The following is a 17,299-nucleotide window of genomic DNA, read 5'->3' on the forward strand; positions in this document are numbered from 1 at the left end:
AAATTTATGAAGATATGGCTGTTCAAAGCGATGCATCCCGTTTTGGGCTGATTTTGAGTTGCATACCTTGTTATATATATATTTGATAGTGAAATATTTTTTTTTTCAGAAAAGTTAATTTTTCGTTATAATATGATTATTTATCATTCAAAATGATGTTTTCACTAATTAATATCATAGCCACACGCTAACCACCTGTGATGGAGAGTATCTTGGGCATATGTTGATGAATAAAGAGTTCTCTCAAATTCCTGAGTAAGAGTTACTGCCCATTCAATAAATAGAAAATTCTGAGAGTATTTCCTTTCTGGCATTGTATTCCAAGGATTAACCCTACAGAAAAAATCGAAATTAAAAAATCTACATTAATCTGCAGAGATATTTCTTAGTTATATAGCAAAAGCATCACAAAATGTCTGGAAAAGGTTAACAAGCAGGAAGGGAAGAGGAAAGCTTAGACAAAACTGCCAGAAAATCAGAAAACTAGAGTGTTCACAAGCTTTTTTACTATATAAATATTAGAAAAAAGACCCCGCTACCTGGCAGCCATGTTTTTTTACCAATCAGCGGCCATGTTTTTTTTACCGATCCAAACCACTCAACTGTCGTATCCAGGAAACAAATGTTCGGACCAAATTTCATGAAGATTGGGCAAAAAATGTGTCTTCTAGACTGTTCACATGTTTTCACTATAAACATATAGAGAAAACTGCCCCACCCCCTGGCGGCCATGTTTTTCCACCCATCATGACCATTTCAAACTCGTCCAAGATATCTATAAAATCGATGTTTATAAAAAAAAATTATAATGATTAGGCAAAAATGTGACTTCTAGAGAGTTTACAAGCTTTTTTTACTATATAAATACACTGTAACTCCAATATAGTGCGGTCCGTTATAACGCTGTGTCCAATATAACGCGGGGGGTGCTTGGATCCCGTTTTTTCTCCAACCTTCCATTTCTGATTCAAATCCATGTTATGCAACTACTTGTATTTTCAGAAAATTCAAAGAAGCCGGCGATCACAGCTTGATTGCTTTATCCGTTCGTTTAACTGATTTTAATCGATTAGAGGTTAAACGACACTCGACAGCTAATTGGTGTTTATCTGTTGTGTAATGTCAATAAAGGTGTGAAAACTCGCGAGTCAGTGTTTATTACATGTATTCCCTATCAGAGCGGTTTGGTGCGCTAATTTCAATAAGTGCAAGCGTAGTAATTATCAAATTAAAGTTATTTAAAACGATTACCTGTTTATGTTTTATATTTATCGTGTATTGTATTTCATTGTATAAACTATGGCTGTGTAAGTGTTTTATCGTTTATTATATGCTATACAAGCTTGATACATAAAAAGATCTATGTGTATGTTTAAAGTTTTAGTACATATACGAAAAGTATATTAAAAAATCCTGACGATCTATTTACATGCTAACGCAGTGTAATTGTTAACAGAGATTCACTTAAATTTTTGCCCGTTATCAGAAAGTCCACGGAAAGCACATTTTTTACATGCTGCGCATGACGCAATAAAACATTACTTTGTACATGTATCGTATTGCATTCAATCTAAATTTATCCAATGAAAGCTGTGTCCCATAATGCACTGTACTATTTTTCTGAAAAATGGCGTAGGCATATGAATTTGTTTACGAAATTCGTAAACATATTTCTTGTAATAAATGTTTAACATTATTTTTTCGTAAGTGATGTTGTAATTATATTGGATTATCGGACAAATGTGCACATTAGAAAAGCGGTATATATACTGTTATCGTTCGATTCGATTTATATGCATGTATTTGCGATGACAACACAGCATGACAATATAAATAAACAAGGGACAAAATTGTCACAAAACCAGGTTTTCATTGTGAAAAAAAAATCTGATAAAGGGAGAAAACTCAAACTGAACTTTTGAAATGACCAAAAAAAATTAACCCCCTTTGTAAGTTTTTTTTTTTTTTTTAAATCTATTTTTAGTCGTGGCGACCTTGACATTGGAGATATTGACGTGATTCTTTCGTGGGACACACCGTCCCATGATGGTGAACAAATGTGCCAAATGATTTTAAAATCTCACAATGAATGACATAGTTATGGCCAGGACAAGCTCATTTATGGCCATTTTTGACCTTTGAACTCAAAGTGTGACCTTGACCTTGGAGATATCGACGTAATTATTTCGCGCGACACACCGTCCAATGATGGTGAACAAATGTGCCAAATGATTTTAAAATCTGACAATGAACGACATAGTTATGGCCCGGACAAGCTTATTCCGCCAGCCCGCCAGCCAGCCAGCCAGCCCGCCAGCCCGCCCGCATTCGCCAATCTAATAACCAGTTTTTTCCTTCGGAAAACCTGGTTAATAAGCTCAAAACTTATAACGCTGTCCGTTTATAACGCTGTTGCGTGGCTTGGACCCCGTCATCCGCGTTATATTGGAGTTACAGTGTATAAGGAAAATGACCCCCCGGCGGCCATGTTTTTTTACCGATCCAAACCATTTACAAACTCAAATGTCATATCCAGAAAACACATTTTCTTACCAAATTTCATGAAGATTGACCCAAAAATGTGACTTCTAGAGTGTTCACATGATTTCACTATATACATGTGGAGAAAAATGCCCCTGCCCCCTGGCGGCCACTGTTTTTTCACTGATCCGGACCATTTTCAAACTCGTCCGAGATATCAATGGAACCAATGTTTTGACCAAGTTTCATGATGATTGGGCAAAAATTGTGACTTCTAGAGTGTTCACAAGCTTTCTCTATAGCCATATAAGGAATACTGCCCCGCCCCATGCGGCCATGTTCTTCAACGGACCAGAACCTTTATTTAACTCATATAATTTAGACAAACATTTTGACAAAGTTACATGAAGATTGGGCATCAAATGTGACTTCTACAGTGTTCACAAGGTTTTTCTTTTTTTGACCTAGTGATCTAGTTTTTGACCCAGCATGACCCAGTTACTAACTCAGTCGAGGTATCAATGGGACAAATGTTCTGACCAAGTTTTATGAAGATCGGACAATAAATGTGGCCTCTAGAGTGATCACAAGGCAAACTGTTGACGCCGCACGTTGTGCTCAGGTGAGCTAAACAATTTTAGACCATACCACAGTTAATGCAATCCACAAATTGACTTTTTAAAAGCCGCATGGGTCTATGCTGTTTGCTTAAGGAATTCTGTAAAAAATATTCTAAATATAGAAATAATTATACTAGACATCTCTAATTTTGGTAATAAATTTATCCAGTTTAGAGGGATGGGAGAGTTCACTAGGCTTAAATGGGTTTAAGTAGCCGCTATTGAAATGCACCTAAATCTTCCACACATACATAAGACATAGCAAATAATCACCAAAAGGCATATCAGCAATTTCATATCTACTTTTAATCAAGAAGAAAAAATGAACTCTTCAAAAACAGGCACTTCATTTTATTGGACCAAACAGGGATACTCAATTATTTACAAGTATGTAACCTAAATGTGATTTTATCTGCACCAAAGCATTCTTTGATAAATTGACCATGCAGATACAAAAACGTTCACAATTGTTGTTTGTGCAATGCGGTTTGTCTAAGGATTTAAAATGATATGTTTGGATATGCAACAATGTGCTATTATTTACAAAGTAGAAATATCAACTAGGGATGGCATCGAATACCAATATCGGTATTTGAATGTTCGCAAATTCATTCAATCGAATATTCAAATATTCGCATAAAACGGCTGGATTGAATTTACCTTGTTATGTATTAATTTCCATTGGTTTGTAAGTGATATCCGTTTGCTAAATACGAGGCTGTTTATTAACGTTGCTATCTAATACTTGTATCGCTGTCGACTAATACTATGACTGATACTGTGATCGGGCACAAATAGAATGAAAAACATCGTGTCATATAATTTTATTTTTTAATGATTCCACAGATTTGTAGCAGACCGCTCATAAGTAAAACTAAGTTTACACACAATACACGTTGCGGTCTTCTTATCCACAGACCGTGTAAAGTATTCCATACTGCAGAAGGGGCTGGTGGCATTTTCAGATTTGAATTATGATTCCTTGATGATTGTTTAATTTATATCATCTGTTACTTTTGAGTAATTAACATATTTAAATTTCTGTTCAAACTGTGATCACAAGAACTAAATTATAATTTGCAAGTAAATTGAAGCCCTAAATTGATACCTAATTTACAAACAACAGTTCGGGCCCTTTCTTATAGTAAGTATATTGCATTGCGCGATTTGAATAATTCACACATTTTAATGGCTGTACATACTGTGATCACAAAACTTAATTATTATTCGCCAGTCAATTGAAACCGTTAATTGGCATCCCATTGGCAAACAACAGTCGGGGCCTTTCTTAGAGCGTGTTTATTGCATTGCGCAATCAACACTGATACGGGCCGCGTTATCAGTTTGACACGAAGAACGTCACGTCAAACATGTTACTCCCAAGTGATTTTGGTTGCTTTTTAGTAAGCGGTTCGCAGGTCATTATATTGGTGAAATTACGTTTGGAAAAAAATGCGAATATGCGAATATCATTTTCATTATTCGAATGCTGACCATTCAATCGAATATTCGATTATTCGAATAATTTTGCCTAATATCAACACATAACTAACAAACTCAATCCTTGATTGTCAAATTGCTTTTACCAAAAGATTTAGTTTCATTTTATTAACTTTGCAAGCAAGGGCTGCATATTATAAGCTATCTGTACACAAAATGACAGCACAACACCTACATTAAAACTAAGGTTATTGAGCAGGAATTTTTTTTATATTTATCCCCACGCTTTTTGAAAAGCGTGGGGATATTGTGGTTATCTCCGCCGTCTGTATGTCTGTCTGTCCTGGCCACTATTTCCTCCTACACTATAAGCACTAGAACCTTGAAACTTACACACATGGTAGCTATAAGCATATGTGCGACCCTGCACTATTTGGAATTTTGATCTGACCCCTGGGTCAAAAGTTATGGGGATTGGGGTGGGGCAGGGTCAGAGATTTTCACTCATTTTTTAATGTTATTTTACATTAACTTCATTCCTACACCGATTTACTTCAAATTGATACTGAACATCTCTTATGACAATACGGTCAATCTCAACTATGCATGGCCCCATTACCAACCCTGGGGCACCCCCGCCCACATAGACCACGCCCACCCAAAATTGCCTTTTACTATAACTTCTTCATTTCTACACTGATTTACTTAAAATTGACAGTGAACATCTCTTATGACAATATGGTCAATCTCAACTATGCATGGGTCCATTACCAACCCTGAGGCGCCCCAGCCCACATAAACCACGCCCACCCAAAATTACCTTTTACTATAACTTCTTCATTTCTTCACCGATTTACTTTAAACGGTCAATCTCAACTATGCATGGCCCCATTACCAACCCTGGGGCAAACATGCGGCGTGGGGATACACGTCAGCCTCTGCCACGCCATTTCTAGTTTTAGTTACAATAACCTTGTAAAAAAGTGGGCCCAAATGCAAGTGACCCCTTGGACCTAGGTCTGCATGTAAGCTACCTACAGACAAAATTTCTTTACAATATCTCAATACTAACTGAAACTGAGGCAACCAAGACATGTATAAAGTTTCAATTTAACCCTTTGCATGCTGGGAAATTTGTTGTATGCTAAAATGTCGTCTGCTGAATTTCTAAAATTAGCATTTTCTTCAAAGAATACTATCAGAATAGCAAACAGTTTGGATCCTGATGAGACGCCATGTTTTGTGGCTTCTCATCTGGATCCAAACTGTTTGCAAAGGCCTTCAAAATTCGGTTCCAGCACTGAAAGAGTTTATATCAATAGTAGTTACATAATATGTTCTTGTAAGATGCAAATGTTTACCTGAATTTCAATTTGCACACAAAGTTACTTATCCTGACTTTTTAAATACAAAAGGGGCATAATCCTACTAAAAGGCTGGTCAAAGTTAAACGTCAAGGTCAATGACTTTTGTTTTAAGACCTTGAACACATAGTAAAGTTTGAGAGTAAAGATATATCTCTACCATAAGAGAACTGCAAAGGTATGCAATATTGGTAAGATAAGCAAGCTAATCATCACACTATATTAGAACTGTGAAAGACAGACTCAATATTGTATCATGCATATTGGCATCTACTATGTTTACAGCATTCTTCAAGCATGAACCTTCTGTATTAAACAATGAGTGATTGTCAGCAAATATGATGAATCTGCAAACCTAGCTGCACCTGTCTGCATGCAAGAGTATGGTCTATGATTAATCAAACAAGGCTAAAATTAATATTTATTTTTTTCTCAGGCAGCGGTGCAATGTTTTATTGGCAGCAAAGAATTTGATTTCCTTCATTAAATAATTTTTTTGTCTATTGTGTAAAGCTTGGAAAAGAATCCCATAAGCAAAATGCCAGAACATTTGTTAGCATCTTCACTATAAATAAATACACTTTAAGCAGTTAAAAAAAAAAAAAATAATATAAATATATTTTTACAAATATTTAACAAGAATGTTAAACTTCTCTGCCATGCCACGATCTTTTATGATAGGCATAATGATACACCTATTGATAAAAGTAACTATTCTAGAAAAACAGTTTATCAACATAAATGCAGTTGTCCTTAACCTGTCCTTAACTCATTTGATTGGCTTTAAAGGATATTTGTAAAAAACAAGAGATGTGTTTGTGAAACACAATGCCCCCTACTGCGTCGCTTTGAAGCCATATATTTGACCTTTCACCTTGAAGGATAACCTTGACCTTTCACCACTCAAAATGTGCAGCTCATTGAGATACACGTGCATGCCAAATATCAAGCTGCTATCATCAATATTGCAAAAGTTATGACCAAGGTTAAAGTGTTGGGACAGGCACACACATACAATGACAGACAGACACATACAATGACAGACAGACACATACAATTACAGACAGACAGGCCAAAAACAAATCATTTGATCCGGGGGCATAAAAAACTGTCATGTATTGTCAAATGTTCTTTTTTTTCGGAGCTTAGCCAAAATTGTCTAGGTAGTTACAATATCCAACAAATATACATAGGTCCTGGACTAAACAAGTTATCTGGCAGCAATCTAATGTATCTGGAAGACTTAGTTTAAACGTTGTAATATCTAGTTTGTTACAGTGTCTTTGATGCTAAAACAAACTTAAGCATGCCGAAAGTAATGCAAGCAAAAATTAAAATAAACAAGAGATGTTTTTGTCAGAAACACAATGCCTCCTATTGCGCCGCTTTGAAGTTATAAATTTGACCTTTGACCTTGAAAGATGACCTTGACCTTTCACCACTCAAAATGTGCAGCTCCATGAGATACACATGCATGACAATTAATATTAAGTTGCTATCTTCAAAGTTTACAAGGTTTTTCTTTTTTTGACCTAGTGACCTAGTTTTTGACCCAGCATGACCCAGTTTCGAACTCAATCCAGGTATCATTGGGACAAATCTTCTGACCAAGTTTCATGAAGATTGGACAAGAAATGTGGCCTCTAGAGTGTTTACAAGGTTTATCTATAGCCAAATAAGGAAAACTGCCCCGCCCACTGGCGGAAATGTTTTTCAACAGACCTGAACCACTTTTGAACACAACCAACATATCATTAAGACAAACATTTTGACAAAGTAACATGAAGATTGGGCATAAAATGTGACTTCTACAGTGTTTACAAGGTTTTTCTTTTTTCTTGAACACGTACATAAAGTTGGTCTTGGTCAATGACTTTTGTATTAAGACCTTGAACACATACATAAAGTTGGTCTTGGTCAATGACTTTTGTATTAAGACCTTGAACACATACATAAAGTTGGTCTTGGTCAATGACTTTTGTATTAAGACCTTGAACACATACATAAAGTTGGTCTTGGTCAATGACTTTTGTATTAAGACCTTGAACACATACATAAAGTTGGTCTTTGTCAATGACTTTTGTATTAAGACCTTGAACACATACATAAAGTTGGTCTTGGTCAATGACTTTTGTATTTAGACCTTGAACACATACATAAAATTGGCCTTGGTCAATGACTTTTGTATTAAGACCTTGAACACATACATAAAGTTGGTCTTGGTCAATGACTTTTGTATTGAGACCTTGAATACATACATAAAGCTGGTCTTGGTCAATGACTTTTGTATTAAGACCTTGAACACAAACATAAAGTTGGTCTTGGTCAATGACTTTGTATTAAGACCTTGAACACATACATAAAGTTGGTCTTGGTCAATGACTTTTGTATTAAGACCTTGAACACATGCATTAAGTTGGTCTTGGTCAATGACTTTTGTATTAAGACCTTGAACACATACATACAATTGGTCTTGGTCAATGACTTTTGTATTTAGACCTTGAACACATACATTAAACTGGTCTTGGTCAATGACTTTTGTATTAAGACCTTGAACACATACATAAAGTTGGTCTTGGTCAATTACTTTTGTATTAAGACCTTGAACACATAACTAAAGTTGCAGAGTAAAGATATATCACTACCATAAGAGACCTGCAAAGGTATGCAATATTGGTAAGATAAGCCAGCTAATCATCACACTATAGCAGAACTGTGAAAGACAGACTCAATATTGTATCATGCATATTGGCACCTACTTTGTTTACAGCATTCTTCAAGCATGAACCTTCTGTATTAAACAATGAGTGATTGTCAGCAAATATGCTGAAGCTGCACATCTAGCTGTACCTGCCTGCATGCAAGAGTATGATCTATGATTAATCAAACAAGGCCAAAACTTATTATTCTCAGGCAGCTGTGCAATTATATATTTTTGGCAGCAAAGAATTTGATAACCTGCAATAAATATTTTTATTGTCAATTGTGTAAAGCTTGGAAAAGAATCCAATAAGCAAAATGCCAGAACATTTGTTAGCATCTTCACTATAAATAAATACACTTTAATCAGTTAAAAAAATAAATATATGATATAAATATATTTTTACAAATATTTAACAAGAATGTTAAATGTCTCTGCCATGCCATGATCTTTTATGATAAGCATAATGATACACCTATTGATAAAAGTAACTATTCTAGAAAAACAGTATAGCAACATAAATGCATTTGTCCTTAACATGTCCTGAACTTATTTTATTGGCTTTTAAGGATATTTGTAAACAAGAGCTGTCACCATAGGATGACTTATGCCCCCTATAAACGCTTGATAGAAGTTATGAGCTTTTTTCGAAACCTAAACGCAGATAACGAAACCTAAACGCAGACCCTAAGTTCAAGGTCAAGGTCACAGGGGTCAAAATTTGTGTTCATATGGAAAGGCCTTGTCCATATACACATGCATGCCAAATATGAAATTGCTATCTGAAGCCACATAGAAGTTATGAGCATTTTTCGAAACCTAAACACAAAGTGTGACGGACAGACAGACAGACGGACGGACAGACGGTCCAATCACTATATGCCCTCCTTCGGGGGAATAAAAACAAGAGATGTGTTTGAAGCCATATATTTGACCTTTCACCTTGAAGGATGACCTTGACCTTTCACCACTCAAAATGTGCAGCTCCTTGAGATACACATGCATGCCAAATATCAAGTTGCTATCATCAATATTGCAAAAGTTATGACCAAAGTTAAAGTTTTGTGACAGACACACACATACAATGACAGTCAGACACATACAATGACAGACAGACACATACAATGACAGTCAGACACATACAATAACAGACAGACACATACAATTACAGACAGACAGGCCAAAAACAAATCATTCGATCCGGGGGCATAAAAAACTGTCATGTATTGTCAAATATTCTTTTTTTTTGGAGCTGTCTAGGTAGTTACAATATCCAACAAATATACATAGGTCCTGGACTAAAACAAGTTATTTGGCAGCAATCTAATGTATCTGGAAGACTTAGTTTAATCGTTGTAACATCTAGTTTGTAACAGTGTCTTTGATGCTGAAACATACTTAAGCATGCTGAAAGTAATGCAAGCAAAAATTAAAATTAAACAAGATGTGTTTGTGAAACACAATGTCCCCCTATATGATGTTTGACACTGTAGGATGACCTTGACCTTGTGAAGGATGACCTTGACCTTGACCTTTCACCACTCAAAATGTGCAGCTCCATGAGATACACATGCATGCCAAATATCAAGTTGCTATCTTCAATATTGCAAAAGTATTCATAAAATAAGCGATTTGGGCCACATATATTTGACCTCTGACCTTGAAGGATGACCTTGACCTTGACCTTTCACCACTCAAAATGAGCAGCTCCATGAGATGCACATGCATGCCAAATATCAAGTTGCTATCTTCAATATTGCAAAAGTATTCATAAAATGAGCGATTTTGGCCACATATAATTGACCTCTGACCTTGAAGGATGACCTTGTCCTTGACCTTTCACCACTCAAAATGTGCAGCTCCATGAGATACACATGCATGCCAAATATCAAGTTGCTATCTTCAATATTGCAAAAGTATTTATAAAATGAGCGATTTTGGCCACATATATTTGACCTCTGACCTTGAAGGATGACCTTGACCTTTCACCACTCAAAATGTGCAGCTTCATGAGATACACATGCATGCCAAATATGAAGTTGCTATCTTCAATATAGCAAAAGTTATTGCAAAATGTTAAAGTTGGCGCAAACAGACAGACAGACCAACAGACCAACAGACAGACAGGGCAAAAACAATATGTCTCCCACTACTATAGTGGGGGACATAAAAATTATCAAAATGGTGTGAAACACAGAATGTCAGCATCTAGCACTGACGTATTTTCTTTGCACATATCTTCACACATATAATTAATTTAAAGATTGAAGGATAGACTGTTAATTGATAGGGTTAGTTTGCTTTCACAATAGAAAACATACTTCAATTAAAATTGAGTATCACATATACAAGTTGTGTACCCTTTGCATGCTGGCATACTTGTTGTCTGCTAAAATGTCATCTGCTGAATTTCTAAAATTAGCATTTTCTTCGATTTTTTTCAAAGAATACTATAAGACTAGCAAACAGTTTGAATTCTGATGAGACGCCACGTTCTGTGGCGTCTCATCTGGATCCAAACTGTTTGCAAAGGCCTTCAAAATTCGGTTCCAGCACTGAAAGAGTTAATGTCCGTGACAAAATTGCTTTTAAGTGGTATGTTTGCTTCTGTATGCTAATTTTTGACTGGATTTATGTTGTATAATGCTGTGTACATTTTGTAAACTGAAATGAAGTTTTCTATTGTAATTGTAAATAGTCTAGATTAAATATAAGAATAATTTTTACAAGTTTGAAGTAAAACAAACCAATTAGTTGAATTGATATACCCAGCTAATTTCATATTTGTGTGACAGACAGACAGAATGACAGATGGACAGAATGATGGACGAACAACGCCAATTCTATATTCCTCCGCCTTTGGCGTTTGGCGTGGTATAAGAAAAGAAACATATTCTGGTTCATGTAACAAGTGTAAAACAGAGATACCATGAATGGCATGAGTTACAGTCTGGCAGTCTTAGTTTCATCTTGCAGGCCACAAGACAACCAATTAACTGACTTGACTCGGACTGACAAATCAGTGATATAAACATCACCTAGTGACTTCTCCATAAACTGATATTATTTAAGTATTGAAACAATTCTTAGTGGATGTCTTAATTAGATTTGTATCATTGTTATTTTTATAGTCCTCCTAACCATATTATTTTCATCACTATATGCACTATTTTACATTAATACCAAATTATTATTAGTTTATTAGTTTATTTAATAACTGAATATATATATAACTAATGTCTTTTTCTTGCAAATAAGCAGGTGCATGCCATTACTGGTCCTTGAAAATGTCGGGTTACCAAGTATTTGATCTTGTAGCCAAGTGGATTCCACACAATTCTGAAATTTGTCTCACACTGTAGTGATTACCAAGCGTGATCCCTCAACTTATTACACTTTCAGATATATGATATATGATAGATTATTTAAGTCATTAAAAGTGCAATACAACACATCCATCACTAGGATCAGCTTCTTCAGAAACATGAATGGTAATCATTACAAAAAAAACACATGCAAGGAATATAAAGAGTCATATAATGACTTTTTTATCAGACTTAATTGCCCATCTGAAGCCTCCTAATTGAGAACATACACCCACCTTAATTCCTTGGCATTTCAAACTGATTTTACATGCTACACTGTATCATGTTTTATGTCCTGATGTACCGCTCAATGGCTTGATTTATTTATTTGAATACCTTAATTAGATGCACAGGTGATGTAGGCCTGTTGCATGCGTTATTAAATAAAATACTTTCAACTATGAAAGCTGTGTAGCAAACGGAATTGATATTAGACAAAATGAGTCAATAATTTGAACCTTATGAGTATGTCAAAGTCAAAACTTTGATCAATGTCAAGGTTAAATAAAGGCAAGGGTGATGAGGTGCTGGTGATGGTGTTCAAAGACATCATCATGCCAGTCATGCAAAGCTTTGTAGAGGCATTATTATTAAAGTAATAACAAAATGTGGCAATTTTAGTTGACCTCATACTGACTTGCCAATATAATATAAAAAGAACGATTTGAATGTGCCCTATTCTAACTTGAATACCCAAACTATTGCATATGTTGCTATACTTTTGACGGTTTAAAACAAGATCAAGGATATGGTTCAAACATTGTTTATGTAGAACAGTTTATAGTTCTCCTGTGCACAACATACTCATGGTGAGCTTTTGTGATACCTGAGATGACCATTGTCTGTGCAATAAAGGTGACCTTGACCTTAAGCTGTATAAAGGCCAAATCTGAACAATTTCTCAATCAAATTCACATTTTGAGAAAAGATTCACAAAATTCCTTCAAAATGCACGGAAGATATATTATAAAGTCCTTGATGGGTATGGGACATATGGAGCACACAGCCAAACTGAGGTAGGATTATTTAACCTTCAAGTTTCACCTGTAACCTTTAACCCCATTGGCATCACAAGCTATTGAATAAAAAATATATATGCGTTTTAACTGATTTTAAACAATTCTTTAATTTTTAGTCCGGTACTCTACAACATGAGCTAATTTGCTGTCTTTATTTGGGTTCAGAAAATGTTTAAAAGGCTCACTTCTACACAATTTTATTTTAAGTATATAAGTGCTGTTGCCTTATGATTCATTTTGAATTTTTACATGGTATCTGTTGCACTAAATGTGGTTAGCTCGCCCTGAAAAAAATATCTACTTACTCATGAAAGGCAGCTCTTTCATTGTGGGCTAGATGTGCTGCCATTTCTTTCACCCTGGAAAAGAAATGCAAACAATTTACATTAAGTTTATTTATTGCATGGCTAGAACAAATGACTTCCTGACTAGGGGAGAGTACGAAATCCCATCTGTGCTACATTTAATGTCATATTCTTGTACTTTAAGGTTGACCCATGGCAATCACATGAGGAAAGATTGGACAAACGACAGGCGCAACATTTAATTGTCAGGGCTAGGTTTTGACAAGAAATATTCCATAAAAAAAATTGAATGTTGTTAGTCATTGTCACATGCCATTGATAAGACAACTAAAATCTGGTGATTTTGTAGACTTCTGTGGGATGGAAATATGCCACACTTAATTTTGAAGTTGTGTATCACTATTGTTGTGTTTTTACTATGATTAAAAGCTTTACTATGATTAAATGTATTATGTAATTTAGATGGCATGGAGTTCACTGTTGGGTGTTCAAGTATATACTTTTATATTGCACAAATATTTATAAACATACGATAGATACAGTTATGTCAATGTTTTCTGGAAAAAACACACAAAACAATATGATTGCGTTTTTTATCAACAGTGGAATTAAGTATTTTATTTGTCAAAATAAAACAACAACAAGTAGAAGATGGGCATGCGTTATAATGTCGTGTGAACGAGGTTATACGCCAAAGTAATGTTAACATTATCCATTACATGACAAATAATTGTGGTGGACAGGAATATGTATGACCTTTGACCTTGGACTTTGACCTTGACCATTTATCAATGAGGTTGTGAGATGAAATGGACAATATGTCTTGTCAGGGAAAATAATAATCTGAAATTAATTTCAAAATCCTCAAAGGCATATAAAGGAGTGAGAGCAGAAAATGAAATGAATGACCTTTGACCTCTAACTAAGATATTGACCTCTAACAAAGAAGCCCTGGAGCTGTACTGTCACACTGTTTTTGTACTGAGGATAATATTCCAAAACCCTAAGCATAAGAAAACATACAGAGCAGAAATCCTTTTATAAAGATCAACATACAAAAGAAATAAGTTTTTGCGGAAACTGATTAACATACAAACAAGAAATGACAACATAGGAAATTATGTGCCAGTCAGATATTCTGAGAATTCCTCAACGTAATGCAGTTTATATGTCTTTCTTCATACCATTATTCCATTTGGTTTAGCACCAGGTAAACATGTCAGTTTTGAGATGAATTATGTTTTTGGGATTTGGTCTTAAGTCATTTGTTCAAGTGAAAACTTTTCATAAACTGGCCAGTAAAACATCCATTAAAGTGAAATTGCCCTTCACATATGGCGTTCAACAATGACGCATAGTTAAGTTAAAACCTTTTTATTTATGCACTGAAAACTTAAGGCTTATTGCGACAATCTGAGGTCCTTTTTCTTGGTTTAGGACAATTACTGTGTTGTCTTTAGAGAATATATTCAGCGTGCTCCTAGAGTAGGGACTTAACCAGAGACCTTAATAGCTAGGGCGTCACCCTGTATCCACCCAGAGACCTTTATAGCTAGGGAGTCACCATGTATCCACCCAGAGACCTTTATAGCTAGGGAGTCACCCTGTATCCACCCAGAGACCTTTATAGCTAGGGAGTCACCCTGTATCCACCCACAGACCTGTATAGCTAGAAAGTCACCCTGTATCCACCCAGAGACCTGTATAGCTAAAGCATCAGCCCTCTATCCACCCACGCACCACACCCTTCATAAAAAAGTGTAACAGGTTACTCAGGCCTTTTTCATTGATGACCAAAATAAAAATTCAACTTGTTCATGATATATAGAGTAGAAAATAATAAATTAAAACCAGTAAAAATAATAAGGACATTTAAATTCTTCATTAACGTTAAGTAAATTATGTAATGATAGTGTGATATTTAATGCAGAACATAAACAGCAATTAACTTTCATCAAAACAAATTTGCTCTATACATTATACAGAGTTTGCATGAATTAACATGATATTTCTACTCCAAACAGTGATATAAGTGCAAAATATTATTTTATTTAATATGTGAATAAATTAATGTATTCAATGTTATTTGCATTCTCCATTATACAATGTCTTTATTAATGCATATTTAACAGGACGATAGGAAGCGGCAGATGTTTTGCAAAAATAATTACATTTCTATTAAATGCACTTGATGTATAAATATGACAACTTTATTTAATGCTTGTAATATATTCAGCTCCTGCGACCTACATATGCAAGAGACTGAAACAATTCAAACAACTTTGAATTTTTTTTGCACAAGGATCATTCTTGTGAAGTTTTTGTTTAAATATTCCCAGCATTTCAGGACATTGTAGTAAGAAGAAACAAGAGATGTGTTTGTCAGAAACACAATGCCCCCTAATGTGCCGCTTTTTTTTTTAACTTTGACCTTGAAGGATGACCTTGACCTTTCACCACTCAAAATGTGCAGCTCCATGAGATACACATGCATGTCAAATATGAAGTTGCTATGTTAAATATTTCAAAAGTTATTGCAAAACTTTACTGTAATATTAAAGTTTTGGGACAGAATGACAGACAGACAGGCCAAACACAATATACCCCCGATCTATCGATCGGGGGGGGGGGCATAAAAAGTTTACGGATGGCACACAAAGACCAACAGACAATGGTAAAAACAGTATCTTCAAATCTCCCCCTGAGCAATATTCTTGCACAACTAGAATACACAGTATTTAGTAAGGATTTTTAAGTTTGTTGATTGATGTGTTACAAAACAAAACAGCTTAAAGGGGCCTTTTCACAGATTTTGGCATGTTTTGAAGTTTGTCATTAAATGCTTTATATTGATAAATGTAAACATACAATTTTAAAAGCTCCAGTAAACAAGAGCTGTCAGAGGACAGCACGCTCGACTTTTCGAGTGCTTGACATTATAACTTAAGCCATCATGGGGAAAATGTTCATATTCAATAATTTATTTCATGATCTTTCAAAAATACAAAAAGGAATTTTTTTAAATTTTTTTTTGGGGGGGGGGGGGGGGTATAATGTGGGTCGGGGTAATTTATTAGATGATGTTTAAAAAAATTGGGAGGGGGGAAGGTTGGGGGGGGGGGGGGAGGATTCTCGGGTAGGGGTATTGTTTGGGTGGAATCCATTGTGGTATTCAGGTAAGTGTTGTTTTGTCAAAGTAATAATAAAATGTGATCATAAATAAAGAAGTTATGGCAATTTAAGCAAAATGTTCAATTATCTAAGTGTAAAAGGAGCCATAATTATGTAAAAATGCTTGACACAGTGGTCTGCTCTTGTTTATAGGTTGGGGTCATGTTGGTAAACAAGTATGCAACATATAAAAGCAATATGTCAAAGGATATAGGAAATATTTGGGGTAGTACGCAAACTTTAACATAGATTTATCAATAATATGCATATTCTAAGTATAAAAGGAGCAATAATTATGACAAAATGCTTGATAGAGTTGTCTGCTCTTGGTTATAGGTTGGGGTGATGTTGGTAAACAAGTATGCAAAATATAAAAGCAATATGTCAAGGGACAATGAAAATAAATGGGGTAGTACGAAAACTTTAACATTTGCTGCATATTCTAAGTGGAAAAGGGGTCATAATTATGACAAAATGCTTCATAGAGTTGTCTGCTCTTGTTTATAGGTTGGGGTCATGTTGGTAAACAAGTATGCAAAATATGAAAGCTATATGTTAAGGGAGAAAGAAAATATTTGAGGTAGTACGAAAACTTTAACATTTGCACGCAGACGCTAACGCTGACGCTAACGCAGACGCCGGGGTGAGTAGGATAGCTCCACTATATATATATTTCATATATAATAGTCGAGCTAAAAAGGAAAAAAAGTAGTCCGCAGCAGGGCTCAAACCATGTGACCCACGGAATCCTGAAGTAAAAACACATTAGCCAACTGAGCTATCCTGCCAAGCATACATAAGAAGCGTATTTTATACGTTATATAAGCAATCTT

At 35.2% G+C, this 17,299-nt stretch overlaps 1 protein-coding gene across 1 annotated transcript in view; it reads right to left on the bottom strand.

The window, feature by feature from the left end:
* LOC127844373 (protein disulfide-isomerase TMX3-like) overlaps window positions 1-17,299 on the bottom strand; it is a 95,177-nt gene that overhangs the window by 24,903 nt on the left and 52,975 nt on the right. The window contains exon 11 of the mRNA XM_052374513.1: window positions 13,296-13,349. Coding sequence (XP_052230473.1) covers window positions 13,296-13,349 — 54 coding nt within the window. The remainder of the gene's footprint in view (window positions 1-13,295; window positions 13,350-17,299) is intronic.

This window comes from Dreissena polymorpha, chromosome 9 (assembly GCF_020536995.1).
Source record: "Dreissena polymorpha isolate Duluth1 chromosome 9, UMN_Dpol_1.0, whole genome shotgun sequence".
In the NCBI taxonomy this organism is placed as follows: Eukaryota; Metazoa; Mollusca; class Bivalvia; order Myida; family Dreissenidae; genus Dreissena; species Dreissena polymorpha.